General features: G+C 37.8%; 1 protein-coding gene and 1 long non-coding RNA gene across 3 annotated transcripts in view; one reads left to right on the top strand and one right to left on the bottom strand.

Annotated features, from left to right (window-relative positions):
- The window catches only part of SOX30 (SRY-box transcription factor 30), a 36,070-nt gene extending 27,371 nt beyond the window's left edge, over positions 1 to 8,699 (bottom strand). Inside the window, exons 1-3 of one of the 2 annotated variants that reach the window (XM_082725010.1) lie at positions 6,488 to 8,699; positions 4,473 to 4,712; positions 2,910 to 3,089 (exon numbers count right to left, since the gene is read on the bottom strand). In XM_082725010.1, the coding sequence (XP_082581136.1) occupies positions 2,910 to 3,089; positions 4,473 to 4,712; positions 6,488 to 7,499 (1,432 nt within the window). In that variant the 5' untranslated portion in view covers positions 7,500 to 8,699. The remainder of the gene's footprint in view (positions 1 to 2,909; positions 3,090 to 4,472; positions 4,713 to 6,487) is intronic. The other variant, XM_082725009.1, reaches the window with a different exon arrangement.
- A 2,162-nt stretch (positions 8,700 to 10,861) lies between these two features.
- LOC309860831 lies at positions 10,862 to 12,279 on the top strand. The gene is made up of 2 exons (XR_014309659.1): positions 10,862 to 11,417; positions 11,632 to 12,279. It is a non-coding gene; the product is annotated as an uncharacterized lncRNA (long non-coding RNA).
- Positions 12,280 to 14,311: the final 2,032 nt, after the last annotated feature.

Below are 14,311 nucleotides of genomic sequence, written 5' to 3'. Positions count from 1 at the left end.
GCCTGCCTCTCCAACTACTTGTGATTTCTTTCTGTCAAATAAATAAATAAAATCTTAAAAAAAAAATAAATATATATATATATATCTTTATAAAAAAATAAAAGCCAGCCTAAAATAAATATAGCTTCCACCAGAGTTCTAGAAGACTTTAAAATAAACAAATTTGATATTTAATATAAAATGAGAATGCTGGCATAGCCAGCATCAAAGACATATGATAAAAGAAAGATATCTAAAAAGAATTCTGGATTATCATGCTGTAATCATTTTTGGAAATGAGAAATAGAAGAGCTTGGAATATGGAATTAAATATGAAAGACACAGTGGACACAATGCATTGGTCATAGAAATAATAACATATAAGGTGCTATAGATGCCATGAAAGAAATAGTAAAATTACTTGTATTGTTATCTATTCTTTCTACAACTACCCTATAAGCTCTTCAATAGGAGACTATCCAGATACCTTTGTATTCTATCTCAAACACAGAGTTTGACCTATATTTAGTACTTAATAAACATTATGTAATGGGGATAGGTAGGCAGGCATGCATATATAACAGTGGAATATACTACAGACTGAGAAAACATCTGAGATAGAAATATTCACCAAAACAAGGGAGAATACCAAATTATATTGCTAGATTTCAAATAGATTAACTTCATGAGATAAAAATATACTAAGATGCTTGCATCTTATGTATTATAATACATAACACATAATTGTTTATTAGAACAAATAGGTTTAGTAGAATACACAGTAAAATGAGATAACTTTGAGAACCAAATAATGGATAAAGACTAATATAAAGTGCATGAATTCTGTATATGAAATATATAGGCAGTAGTGATCACAACATATTTATATTAAGATCTTAACAACAACAAGAAAAGACAAAAAAGTCCACCCTGGGGTTATTAGATTTTTGGAAATACAGATGTCAGCTAGGGGGAATAAAGCTAATAGGGATAGCTAAAATTAAGAGTTCATTAAAAAATGAAGGCTATTTTATATGATAATGCTAAAAACCAGAAGGAAAAATTGTGCCTCAAATAAATCAGAAAGTTTTAATGGTTAACTGAGCAAATCAGAGAGAACCTATCAAAAAGGAAAGACATCCTTTAAAGATGAAAAGCTTGTCCAAATGTGTAAAATAAGAAGTCCAAGTGTATAAGTGCAAATAAAAATTAGGCAGTCCAAAGGAAAATTGAAGGAGTCATATCTGAGGGACCTCAAAGTCAATGCTAAGTGACTCTATCACAGAAAGAAGAAACCCAGTGGAATCAATGGAATAGTCATTACAGTGTAAAAGGCAACTGAAAGAAGAACAGAGAGAAGAACAGAAAGACTCAATAAACCCCTTCTGACACAAAAGACTGTAAGATGTCTGAACCCCAATTCATTTTCATAGCACATATGTTAAGAATATATACACTACTGTGGTATAATGGCAAGTTCACAGAGTGTTCTATTCCAGATTGACAAAATTAATAGAAGTAAATCTTAGGTGAATGCCACCTAAGATCTGTAAAGAAACTCCAAGTCAGAACTGAGAAAATATTAGCTGAAGTAAATACAAGTGGTCTCATAAGGCATTTAACTGTGGATAGAAGCAGATAAAAGAGAGGTCTTAGAAAAAGGAATAAGGAGAAAACATATAGATTATGAAGGTAGAAATCATAAATATCATAGCAGACGAATCAAAGTAAGTTAAGAAAAGCATAATTAAGCCTAGGTTAAAATACAGAATTAAAGGAGATACTGCCAAATAGTGAAGTATGGAAGTGCTTGACTGTGCTGGAAGAGAATAGGGCAATAGAATGAGCTTTCTGCATCTTTCTCTTGAGACTAGATATCCTGACTGTGGCTTTGTTGCTGTCAATTGCTATAATGATACACAGAGAAAAAAAAAAAAAACATTGAAAATGTGTAATATTCTAAGAAGTCAATTTTTAAGATATCTAAACCTCTCAGCACATAGGGGTGGCTTTATTACCAAAAGGATCTGAGCAGGTGGAAACTGGAAAGAGCAGTAGTTTTAGGCCAAGTAATAGTAAGTAGTGAATATATAAAGCTCTGCCTAAGAGGTGGTTAAAAGAGATTCTGGAAGAACAAACCCATGATGGGACAGCCCTACAACAAGTTCGTAAGATACTAGTTTTTCAACTTTAGGTTATTAAAAGGAACAGACAGGAATGTTATAAAGAACTGATAATAGAGGAGAAATTTAGGTAAAGACAATATAAAGAACCAAATATTTGGTAGAAAACAGATTACTTCCACCGCTTATCTAGAGCAGCAAGAGAATGGTCTTAACAGATCAGTCATCATTGCTAAATTCCAGAACAGGATGCTCTGTACCCCATTAGCAAGGCATTCTTTTATGCTAATAGTAAAAAGATACTCCTATTTCCTTTTGAATTACCTCATCATTTCCTGCATTATCTGCCTAATCTATGGGCTTATCCAATTTAGTTAAATACTCTGAGGTTTTACACACAGAACATTTGCTACTCTGGCAAACCCAAATGCTTTCATATCTACTGAAATTTTTCTTTCTCCAATTTTATGTTTTTACTTTCCTCTTGATTTTTTCTCTTAATACTATTTTTCTAAAAATTCTTAAGTTAACAAAAACAAAATTTCAACTAAAGGTAAAATTTTCACACAACTATTAAAAATTCATAATCTACAGGGATGTCTGTGTGGCTCAGTGGTTTGAAGCCTCTGCCTTCAGCTCGTGTCATGATCCCAGGTCCTGGGATCAAGCCCTACATCGGGCTCTCTGCTCAGCAGGGAGCCTGCTTCTTCCTCTCTCTTTGCCTGCCTCTCTGCCTACTTGTGATCTCTGTTTGTCAAATAAATAAATAAAATATTTTTTAAAATTCATAATCTATAATAAACTCACCAACTGGATGAGTGATGGTGTTCTGTAGGCTGGGAATTACCACAGAGTAGGTAGGTGAGCGATAAGGATATATTGTTGTAGGATTTGTAGAGATGATATTCTGTGTGGTACCAGAAAATACATTGGAAACACTTAGAGGGAAGCGTTTTCGCTTTCCTGGACGAGGTTGATATACCCAACCTATAGAAGAAGATAAGCAATTTTTAATTTGAACATAAGGACCCTATTTATTTAGCCTTTAAATAGTTCTTTTCACAGAAAAAAAAAACTTCTTAAAAAAACTAATTATTGTCTATAGTAAAATGTCTTTTCCAACCTTATTATGCAATTTCTGTGCATTTTAATGTCTTTATAGTTCCCAACTAGTGGTCAATATTGTAACCCATAATTCAAAGGAAGAGTGAGATCAAATGTTTTATATCCAAAGACATATATTGAATCCACAGTAAAATCAACATTAAAGAAACTGAGTTTGAATCCCAAAGCTTTTCCTTTACCTATAAAACAATGCCCCTGTAAGCTATTCATTTCCTCCTGTTCCCTCACTTTCTATGAGATATAATTGTCTATATCTTACAATGGAATGGTCATTAATGACCAGTCACTATTTTTATACCTAGCTTAGGAAGAGTCACTCTCCTAAACTTGGCAGTCCCAATTTCCTTCCAAAGTCAGAAGAATAGAGTTTAACAGTTTGCAGCCATTGTATAACCAGAATAACTGGTTCTCTGTAACTGCTGACTCTGACACCCAAAACCTTTCTTCTCATATTTTAGAAAAAAATATTTTCTCATCATGCATGATCATGTTGGCCATACACTTTGCCTTTACCCAAGCTTAATCGAAATGCCCTCATGGCTGGGGAGTAAATCAGAAATTGTTTCAAACTACATCATGATGAGGATAAATTTGGCAATTAGAAGACATAAGTGTGTTCTGATAACCATATAACATCAAAATGGAGCCTGGTGCCAATCCTGCATTCTCATTGTCTTTAAGTGTATGATGCATATTTGTTTCTGTTGCTATGATTTTAACTCTTCATTTTCTAGTATATTTGCAAAATTGTAGACTTACATTCTGGAGTTTAACTTCATTAAATTCATATCTGTATATTTAATCAAAACCACAGTAAAAGGGGTGCCTGGGTGGCTCAGTGGGTTTAAGCCTCTGCCTTCTGCTCAGGTCATGATCCCAGGGTCCTGGGATCAAGCCCCACATTGGGCTCTCTGCTCAACAGCCTGCTTCCCCCAAACCCCCAACCCGTCGGCCTGCCTCTCTGCCTACTTGTGATCTCTGTCAGGTAGATAAATAAAACCCATTAAAAAAAAAAAAACACAGCAAAATTATGTCCCCCGGTTTGTTATTAGTTGGCAAATATGAGACCAGATATTCCTCTACTTGCTTTTATTTAAGAAAATGTATGCCCTGAGTCAATTCCATCATTACTATACTATTAGCCTTTATTCTCTTTATTTTACATATTAGATTAGAAAAAATATGCATTTTTGTCTAATCTTTACCTAAATCAATTTAAATTAGAAAGAAGTTTCATTTGATTACCAGGAAATTCCTCTCTGTGCTTTTCTTTAATCTTTTGTGCTTCATCATAATAAGGTTTCTTTTGTTCTTCACTAAGTTTGTTCCACTCTAACCCAAGCTGGACACTGATTTCTGCATTGTTGGCTGCTGGGTTAGCTTTAGCTAGTGCTGGCCGGTGAATCCTTGCCCAAACCATAAATGCATTCATGGGTCGCTTCACATGACCATTTCTGTCCTTACTGAAGGGAGTATCTGGTATTCCTACATGACAAAAATTAAAAGACTGAATTAATGTGCCATACACACAGATGCAAACACAATGTTAAAATGAAGTGCACCTTCATCTATATTTATTTTTAACTGGAGGAAATACAAAGAACTGCCAGTATTCCAGAATGCCTCATAACCCCTGAACTCAGCATTCTAAACTACAGCTTAGACTCTTTCTTTTCCTCAAAAAAATATTGTTGAAGAAATTGTAGGAGTGATAATGTTGAAGACACCATAAACTTTTGGCTTATTACTTCCTTGGGCTTTGGTAATACCTCTACCAATAGTTAACATTTAGTTTCTTTCCCATTTAAAATCTTCTATTACTGGGGAACAGGAACTAGGACTTACTCATAACTATAATCTTACCACCAGCTCGGTGCTCCCTAAATGTTTAAAGGAACTCATTTACATGCCCCTGTACTGTCCATTAAGTAAAAATATTTGTAATATACTATATTCTATTTCATTATGAAGGTGAAGCTCTAGCCAAAGTGGGTGAATGACACTAATCCTATGACCTGGGAGAAAAAAATAGAAGAAAAATAATAAAAGTGACTTTTAGAGAGTCATAGAACCAGTTGAAATTACAATAAAGGACGGTGGCTAAATTCACATCTCTCACCTAATTCATCAAAAACTGTCTATAAACTTCTTATATTGTCTCTCTTTATTTTATTTACTTATTATACAAAATTTTTAAGATGCACAAAGGATTAAATATTATAAAGAAATCTTTCCCTTTCTCTCCTTCAGAAAATGAAGTTTATAAAAGAAAGAGGGTGACATGGAAAGATCAGTAAGGAAAATAAGAAAACAGCAAATATAAGGTGAATAAAAATATGAACTGATGGTATGATTTTCCATGACATTGGCATAAAATTATCTGAATTAAATCTTAAGAATTTCCTAACTATATATTTGTAAATAATGAGTAGTGACAAAATATCTGTTAGTTGCTGCTAACTATGGTCATTTTTGAAAACAATTTCTAGCTTATTCTATCTTCATTTTCTGTATTTCTCTACATTCTTAACTTTTAGAATACTAAAGTATTACATTAATCATGTACTGTTTTCTTGGAAAAAATGGTTACTATTCATTTTTAAAGAAGACAAATCACCTCCAAATTCAGTACAAACTTTCCTATTTGAATATAAACATTTTTTCATTAAACACTATTTAAAATATTCTTCTTGGGGTACCTGGGGGGCTCAGACTATTAAGCGTCTGCCTTTGGCTCAGATCAGGATCCCAGGGTCCTGGGATGGAGCCTCAGGTCCTGCTTCCTGCTCAGTGGCAAGTCAGCTCTCCCTCTCCCTTTGCCCCTCCCCTCGTTTGTGCTTTCTCTCTCTCACTCACTCACTCTCTCAAATAAAATGTTTTTATAAAAATAAAATTTTCTTGATACACATAAAAATACTGAACTACTACAACAAAGTGTAGCATAGAAACTGAGGGCTGACATAATGGTGTTTATAGTGAGAATATTCCTATTTTGTGTATAAACATTAGTCACCTCTAAAACTCATCATTCACGGGGCCTTAAAATCGATTTTTAGAAAAATGGGAATCTTGGAACATCTTAGTGTATTTTACTGGTATGTGTACAAGTCAACTGGAAGTGATACCTGTGCGGACTTTGCCCTGTAATCAATCAGTTCCATGATTTTATTTTTCTAGTTTAGGCTTCTGAACTGCTGACATGTCAGCTATGGGGCAACATAGGCGAAGTTTGAAAACCAGATTCCCCTGCCGTCTAATACCTGCATCTGAGGGAAGCACGGTGAGCGGGACATCTTTGGTTTCAATTTTTACAGAAGGTTCCAGTAAGGATTGCATTTTAATAGGCACCGGTGTCAAGGGGACCTTGGTCAACCGTATCAGCTCTGAAGGCGGAGGTCCCTGAAATTGGATCCGGGCCCCAGGGGGGACCGTGTGGAGAGTCAAAGGGATCCTGAGGTCTTGCTGGTGTGGCCCAAAAGCACTGGATGGCTGGGCTAGGATGACTTCTTTGTTGCCGTGGACCAGGCCATTGGACGCGGGCTCCGTGCCCAGCCTGCAGTCCTCGCGGAGTCTCTCGGGCTCCTCTGTTTTGATGACTCCTTCTCTGATGGTCGCCAGGGTTTTGCCCTCCCCGCCTTTCACCACGTCCCTCATGACCTCCTCCGCTTCCAGCTTGCCCTTTTTCTCGTCCCCTCCGTGGCCGTCGAGAGCTGGCCCCGGGCCTTCTACCTTGGCCGTCCTGGAGGCCCTAGGGCCTGCCTCCACAGGCCTTCGCGTCCCTGCCGACGGATCCAAGTCGGGCCCCTGCTCCTGCTTCTCGGCCTTGACGTGCAGCGCTCGGGACTGCAGCGGGTGCAGCTCCGGTCGGCAGGGGGCGCCGTCGGACGCGGGCGGAGGCGGTGGCAGCAGCAGCAGCTCGGGCCTCAGCTGCAGCAGCCGTGCTTGCGCCGGCGAGGCGACGACGCCTTCGTCCCGGGCCTGAGCCAGCGGTGGCCCTGGCGGCAGCAGCAACACCTGCTCCGGCTTCACCTGCAGCAGCCGCCGCGCCGCGGGCTGTACACCCGACGCCTGAGCCTCGCCGCACGACGAGGCCACGGTCGCAATGGCGGCCGCGCACGGGGTGGGCGGCGACGCGGGGAGCTCCGCGGCCGCAGCCCTAAAGGAGGCGCCCTCGACCGGCAGCTGTGGGGGAGCAGGGCGGAGCGGGCGCGGCGGGGTCGCCCGCGGCAGTTGGCGCGGCTGAGGTTGCGGCTCCGGCCTGGCTCTCTCCATGGGGGGAGGGGGACGCCCCGGCCGGGTCCCGGCCCGGATTGTGAGCTCAGCCGTTTGTTGGCGACCTTCCCCCTCCCCCTTTCGGTTAAGACCCTTCCAAGGTCCTTGCTACCCAGAACCCTACGCGGTTCAAAAAGCGGCCCTTCGTCTTGGCCTCGCCCAATCACAAGCGTCCCGATACCCCCGGCCCTCCAATCACAGGCGCATTCTGCGGCCCCTCCGGCCCTCGGCTCTCTCCTCGTGCTGCGCCCTCGAATCACCCGCGATGGCTTGGGCTGTGGCTCGTGCTGCCCATTTTCCCCCTCTGACTTTGCCTCTCTTCCGGAGTTCTCATCCGGCCGTTGTCCTTAGTTACCCCTCCCCCGGCCGGAGAGCCCGACAATGGTGTTGCCCAGGAGACGGTGCGGTTCCACGCCACTGACCTCCGGAGGATAAAGTCCAGTGAGTCCCGTACGCGGCGTGGGGAACCTGGCCCTGAGTGTGCGCTTTGCTCTGCCGAGTACCCTGAAGGCGCCGGGCATCACTGGGGTCCTTTGGATCCATACCAAGGGGAAAAGGGGGAGGCTTTGCAACTCCCCCTTTTGTGCAATAACTGTACTATTAAACTTTGAATTAATCATAAGGTTCTTTGGGCCTTACTTGCAGAAACACAGGCCAAATCCGTCTCCAAAAAAAATCCTAATGACCTCCCACCGCCGTTACTCTGCTCCAAGCTTCCATCATCTTTCGCCTGGATACTGCCAAGGCTGTGTGAATAGTCTCCATTGTCACCCTTGTTCCACTATGTTCCAGCTGCCCGAGATCTTTTTTAAAGTGCAAATATAATTCTGTTCTGTCACACCTCGCGCTCCTAGATATTCCCATGGCTCCCCACTGACCGCATGATAATGGTCTAATATACTTGCAAAGCATATAAAGCCCCAAAAGGCTATGGCTTTGTGGACTCCAGCCACAGTGGCCTCTCATCATTCTACCTTAAGGGGCTTTGAACGCTGTTCCCCTCTTGTGTCTCCTTGCCTCCTGCTGCGCATTTTTAAAACTGCAGTCCAAATGTCACTTTCTCAGAGAATTCTTATTATCTGATTCTGAAAATCAGGTCAGATCTCCTTTATGCACTCATATGTCCATCATTTCTTTTAAAACTTTTACCACAATTCGTGATTATATATATCTTTATGTCATTATTCTACTGACTCCACTACTTGACTATAAACTCCTTGGGGACAGGCAGTGTTTTGAATCCTCAATGCTGACCCATAGAACCTGGCTTTAGTAGGCATTCAATAAACACTTGTTAGGTAAATAAGGACTGCCATAATCTAATAATAACTTAGTAATTACTATCCATTTTAAGAGTTTACTCTTATCCTAGGCGCTGCTCCAAGTCCTTCCCATGACTATGCTTCTCCTTTTCTAGGACTGTGCCTATTTTCATAAAGAAAAAGAAATCTTGGATTAACATTTGCTACATTTCTAAATGATGTCCTGACTAAAAGCTATAGATTTATCTGGGGCAGATGATTTTTGCAACCAAGACAAGTTATCTTTCAAAGAAGATCTACCCAGTTCTCTAATGCCCTGTTGTCCAATGTGACAAACAGGAGTTCTTATACCTGGCAGGTAGACAGGGCAGTGACTCTCCTACTTTATTATCTTGGAACCATTTGCACCCACAAAAATGATTGGAGATTCCAAACAGCTTTTTATTGATCGATATTTGTAGTTTTATCTGTCAATAAGGTTTTACTTATAAATATTTGCCATATTATAAATAAAAACTAAGGACTTTAAAAATGGGTATCAATTCATTTAAAATGTCAGTAATAAACCTAGTATATATTAACATAACACAATTTTATGCTAACACTATGTTTTCCTCAAAATTAGAAGAGTGGCATTTAAATCTAGTGTCTGGCTTAATTTAAAAAAAGAAAAGAAAAGAAAACACTTGGATTCTCATGTCTGCTTCATGCAGCCTGTTGTGTTTTACATGTCATATGGAATGCTTCACTGTGCTTTCAGGAGGGAAGAAGTGATAAAGGCAAATGTTGTCTTAGAAGTACTGTGAAAATAGTCTTAACCTACCAGACTCAAAGAATTGGTCCCTGAATCACCCCTTGAGAACTGCTGAACTAGGGTTTTAATAGAAGAGCCAACTACGTGACAAAGAATGATAAAAGAGGCAAAGAAATAAATCAAGTTAGTGTTGATTTTGTGCACGAATAGTTCATATTCCAACATGAGTAAGTAATCTAAAATGCTGATATGACAGTCCTGTGTAACAGCAATGCAAATAGTATACAAGGAATATATTTTAAGCAGAAAGCAGTCTTTTTTTTTTAACAAGAAATAGCTCCTTTGACATTTGATTTCTGTGTTTACAATTAAATGTACAATTTGATGAGTTTCAGTGAATTTATAAAGTTATAAACCATCACTACAATCTCATTTGAGAACATTTCCATCAAATCAAAAAAGGTCAAAAGTGAAACCCAAAAAACTTTCACTTCCATTTGCAGTAAATTCTGCCCCCACCTCCAACCCCAGGTGCTTTCTGTCTCTGTAATTTTCTCTTTTCTAGAAATTTCATTTAAACAATCATATGTAAGCTTAACTGTTGTCTTCTTTAACTTAGCATAATTTTTTTGAAGTTCATCCAAGTTGAATGTATTTGTAATTCATTCTTTTTTTTTCTTTTTTTTTCTTTTTTTTACTACAGAGTAGTATCCCTTTGTATGGAAATACCAAATTGTACATAGATATTTTGTTGTAAGATGTCTCTCATTGATCTGGTTTATCTCTTCACTGGCTGATGGGTATTTGGATTATTTCTAGGTTTTGGCTGCTGTGAACATAATGCGCATTCATACACAAAATTTGTGGCACCTAGGAACAGAATTGCTAGGTTATATGATAAATACATGTATAACATTTTATAAAACTGTCAAAGTGCTTTGTATAATGTATGTACCATTTTACATTTTCCACTCACAATATATGAGGGTCCCAGCTTCCCTGCTTCTTTCTAACATTTGGTATCATAAGTCATTTAAATTTTAGCCATTCCAGTGGGTGTGTATTATAAGTAGTAGTAAATAATTGTGATTTAAAATAAAATCACATTTTCACACGGTGGCTTAGTCAGTTAAGCATCTGCCTTTGGCTCAGGTCTTGATCCCTGGGTGCTGGAATTGAGCCCCGTTTCGGGCTCCCTGCCTAGCGTGGAGTATGCTTCTCCTTTTGCTTATGCCCTTTCCCCAGCTTGTTTTGCTCTCTGCTCTCTCTCTTTCAAATAAATAAATAATTTTTAAAAATAAATTAAGTTACATTTTCACAATAAGTAATTGTTACAGTGTTAACAATAAGCAACACTGAGTGTTTTTTCATATGTTTAATTGCTATTCATATATATTCATTGCCTAGTGTCTATTAAACTTTTTGCCCATTTTTTTTAGATTAGGTTGTTGGTTTTCTTAATTTTGATTTTTAATGGTTTTTTTCAAAGATTTTATTTACTTGACAGAGAGATACACAGCGAGAGAGGGAACACAAGCAGAGGGAATGGGAGAGGGAGAAGCAGGCTTCCTGCAGAGCAGCGAGCCCCATGCAGGACTCAATTCCAGGACCCCGGGATCATGACCTGAGCCAGAGGCAGACAATTAACAACTGAGCCACCCAGGTGTCCCTAGGGATTATTTTTATTTTAGGGCTTCTTAATATGTTCTGGATACAGGTTCTTTATTAGATACACATTTGCAAATATTTTCTTCCAGTCTGTGGCTACCTTTCATTCTTTTTATTTTTCATTCTTAATGATGCCTTTTGAAGAGCAGAAGCTTTTAACTTTAATGGAGCCCAATTTATCAATATGCCTGTCATCATATCTAAGAAATCTTTGCCTAACCTAAGGTTGAAAAGGTTTTTCTTTTTTTTTTTTTTTTAAAAATCTTATTAATTTATTTGACAGAGAGAAAGATCACAAGTAGGCAGAGAGTCAGGCAGAGAGAGAGGAGGAAGCAGGCTCCCGCTGAGCAAAGAGCCCGATGCGGGGCTGGATCCCAGGACACTGAGATCATGACTTGAGCCGAAGGCAGCGGCTTAATCCACTGAGCCACCCAGGCGCCCCGAAAAGGTTTTTCTCTAAAAGTGTTCTTTCATACTTTCTTGATTACTACAGCTTTATGGTGAATTTTGAAATTGGGTCAAATAAGTCCTCAAACTTAGTTCTTTCTCAAAATCCTATTAACTGTGTTTGGTCTTTTGGATTTCCATATAAATTTTAGCATTAGCTTACCAGTTCTTATCACCCTCCCCCCCAAAAAAACTTATTGGTATTTACATAAGAATTGCATTGAATCTGTGGATCAACTTTGAGAAAAGAGATTATCTTAACAATATTGAGTCTTCTGATTACTAGACTTAAGGCATATCTGCATTTATTTTGGTCTTTAGTTTTTCTTGATAATGTCCTGTAATCTTGGTGTACAGTCTGCACGTCTTTTGTTAAATTTATTCCTGAATATTTTATACTGTTGTGAATGTAATTTTTCTTAATTTCATTTCTACTTGATTGTATATTGATATTATGTTCATATTTTCTTGTCTGTTGCACTGGCTAGAAGCTCCAACCCAATGTTGAATAGAAGTGACAAGAGTGGATATCCTTGTTTTATACTTAATATTGAGGGAAAGCAAAGCATTGTCTTTCATCTTTAAGCACGATGTTAGTTGTAGGTTTTATATAGTTGCATTTCATCAAATTAAAGAAGTTCTATTCTTAGTTTGTTGAGAGCTTTATTATGTTTATTGGATTTTATCAAATGCATTTTTTACGTCTATTGAAATGATCCTGTGACTTTATCCTTTATTCCAGGAGTCAGCAACATTTTTCAGAAAGGACCATATAGTAAATATTTTTGGTTTTGTGAGCTATATGATCTCTGTTGTAATCAATCAACTCTGCTCTTGTAGGATGAAGGTAATTTTAGACAACATATGAATGAATGGGTGTAATTGCATTCCAATAAATCTTTATTTACAGAAACAAAAGACATACCAAATTTGGTCTGTGGGCCATAGTTTGTTGACTCCTGCTTTATTCTATTAATATATGCACTGAATTAAGTGATATTGAGGTGTTAAGTTAATCCAGGTAAACCTTACTTGGTCAAAATATATAATCCTTTTTATACATTACTGGATGCAAATACTATTCTTTTAAGAATTTTAACATGTATATTCATGAAGGGTATTGGTGTGAACTTTTCTTTTGACATATTTGCAGCTTTGATGTCAGGGTAAAATGCGCTAGAAAGCATTCCCTTCTCTTCTGTTTTTTAAAGGGTTTGTATTTAATTGCTATTATTAATTCCTTAAATGTTGATAGAATTTACCAGTAAAGGGGCATCTGGGTGGCTCAATCAGTTGGATGTCCAACTCTGATTTCAACTCAGGTCATGGTCTCAGGTTCCTGGGATTGGGCCCTACATTAGGCTCAGCACTCAGATGGAAGTCTCTCTGGGGATTTTTCTCCCTCTCCCTCTGCTCCTCCCCCTGTGCACTCCTCTCTCTCTCTCTCTCTCACACACACACACACTCACTCTCTTTCTCTCTCAAATAAATAAATGAATCTTTAAAAAAAAAAAAAAAGAATTCACCAATAAAGAAAGCCTCTGGGCCTCAACTTGCCTTTATTTTTCAGTGACTCAAGTAAATAATGTCTTTACTTGATATTGGCCCATTCAGATTTTGTATTTCATCTTGAGTCAATTTGGTCATTTCTGTTTGCAAACTTGCCTATTTCAATTAGGTTGTTGAATTATTGGCATAAGGTTGTTTATAATATTCCTTTATAATTTTTTAAATTTCTGTAGGGTTCAGAAAGTTTCCTCTTTCATTTCTAGTTTTGGTAATTTATACCTTTTTTTTCTTGGTGTTTTACTAAAATTTTATCAACACCATAGGTCTTTTCAAAGAACTTCATTTTCATTGGTTTTGTCTATTATTTTGCTGTTTTTTAAAAAATTGATTTCTACTATGATTTTTATTATTTCCTTCATTCTACTTACTTTGGGTTTTCTTTGTTCTTCTAATTCTTAAGTTGAGAGATTAGTTAATTGGATTTTTTTTAGGTTATTGATTTTAAATCTTGTTTCCTTTCTAATACAAGCATTTAAGGCTATAGATTTCCTTCAGTGTACTGCTTTACCTGTATGCCATAAGTTTTGATATATCATGATTTTATGTTCATGCAGTAGGTATTTTTTCTTCTTTATTTATATATATATATTTAAATTCAATTAATTAACATATAATGTATTATTGGTTTCAGAGGTACAGTTCAGTTTTTAAATTTTTATTTAAATTCAGTTAATTAACATATATTATTGGTTTCAGAAGTACAGGTCTGTGACTCATCAGTCTTCTATAACACCAAGTGTTCATTACATCATGTGTCCTCCTTAATGTCCATTACCCAGTTACCCTATTCCCCCACCCCTCCCCTCCAGCAACCCTTAGTTTGTTTCCTATGCTTAAGAGTCTCTTCTGGTTTTTCTCCCTCTCTGGTTTTGTCTTGTTTTATTTTTCCCTCCCTTCCCCTATGATCCTTAAATTCCACATATCAGTGGATTCTTAAATTCCACATATCAGTGAGATCATATGATAATTGTCTTTCTCTGATTGACTTATTTTGCATAGCATAATACCCTCTAGTTCCATCCTTGTCATTGCAAATGGCAAGATTTCATTTTTTGGTGGCCAAGTAATATTCCATTGTATATGTATATACCACATCTTCTTTATACATTCAT

This window comes from Mustela nivalis, assembly GCF_964662115.1.
Source record: "Mustela nivalis genome assembly, chromosome: 3".
NCBI classification, from domain to species: Eukaryota; Metazoa; Chordata; class Mammalia; order Carnivora; family Mustelidae; genus Mustela; species Mustela nivalis.
This window is presented reverse-complemented; position numbering and strand designations above follow the sequence as displayed.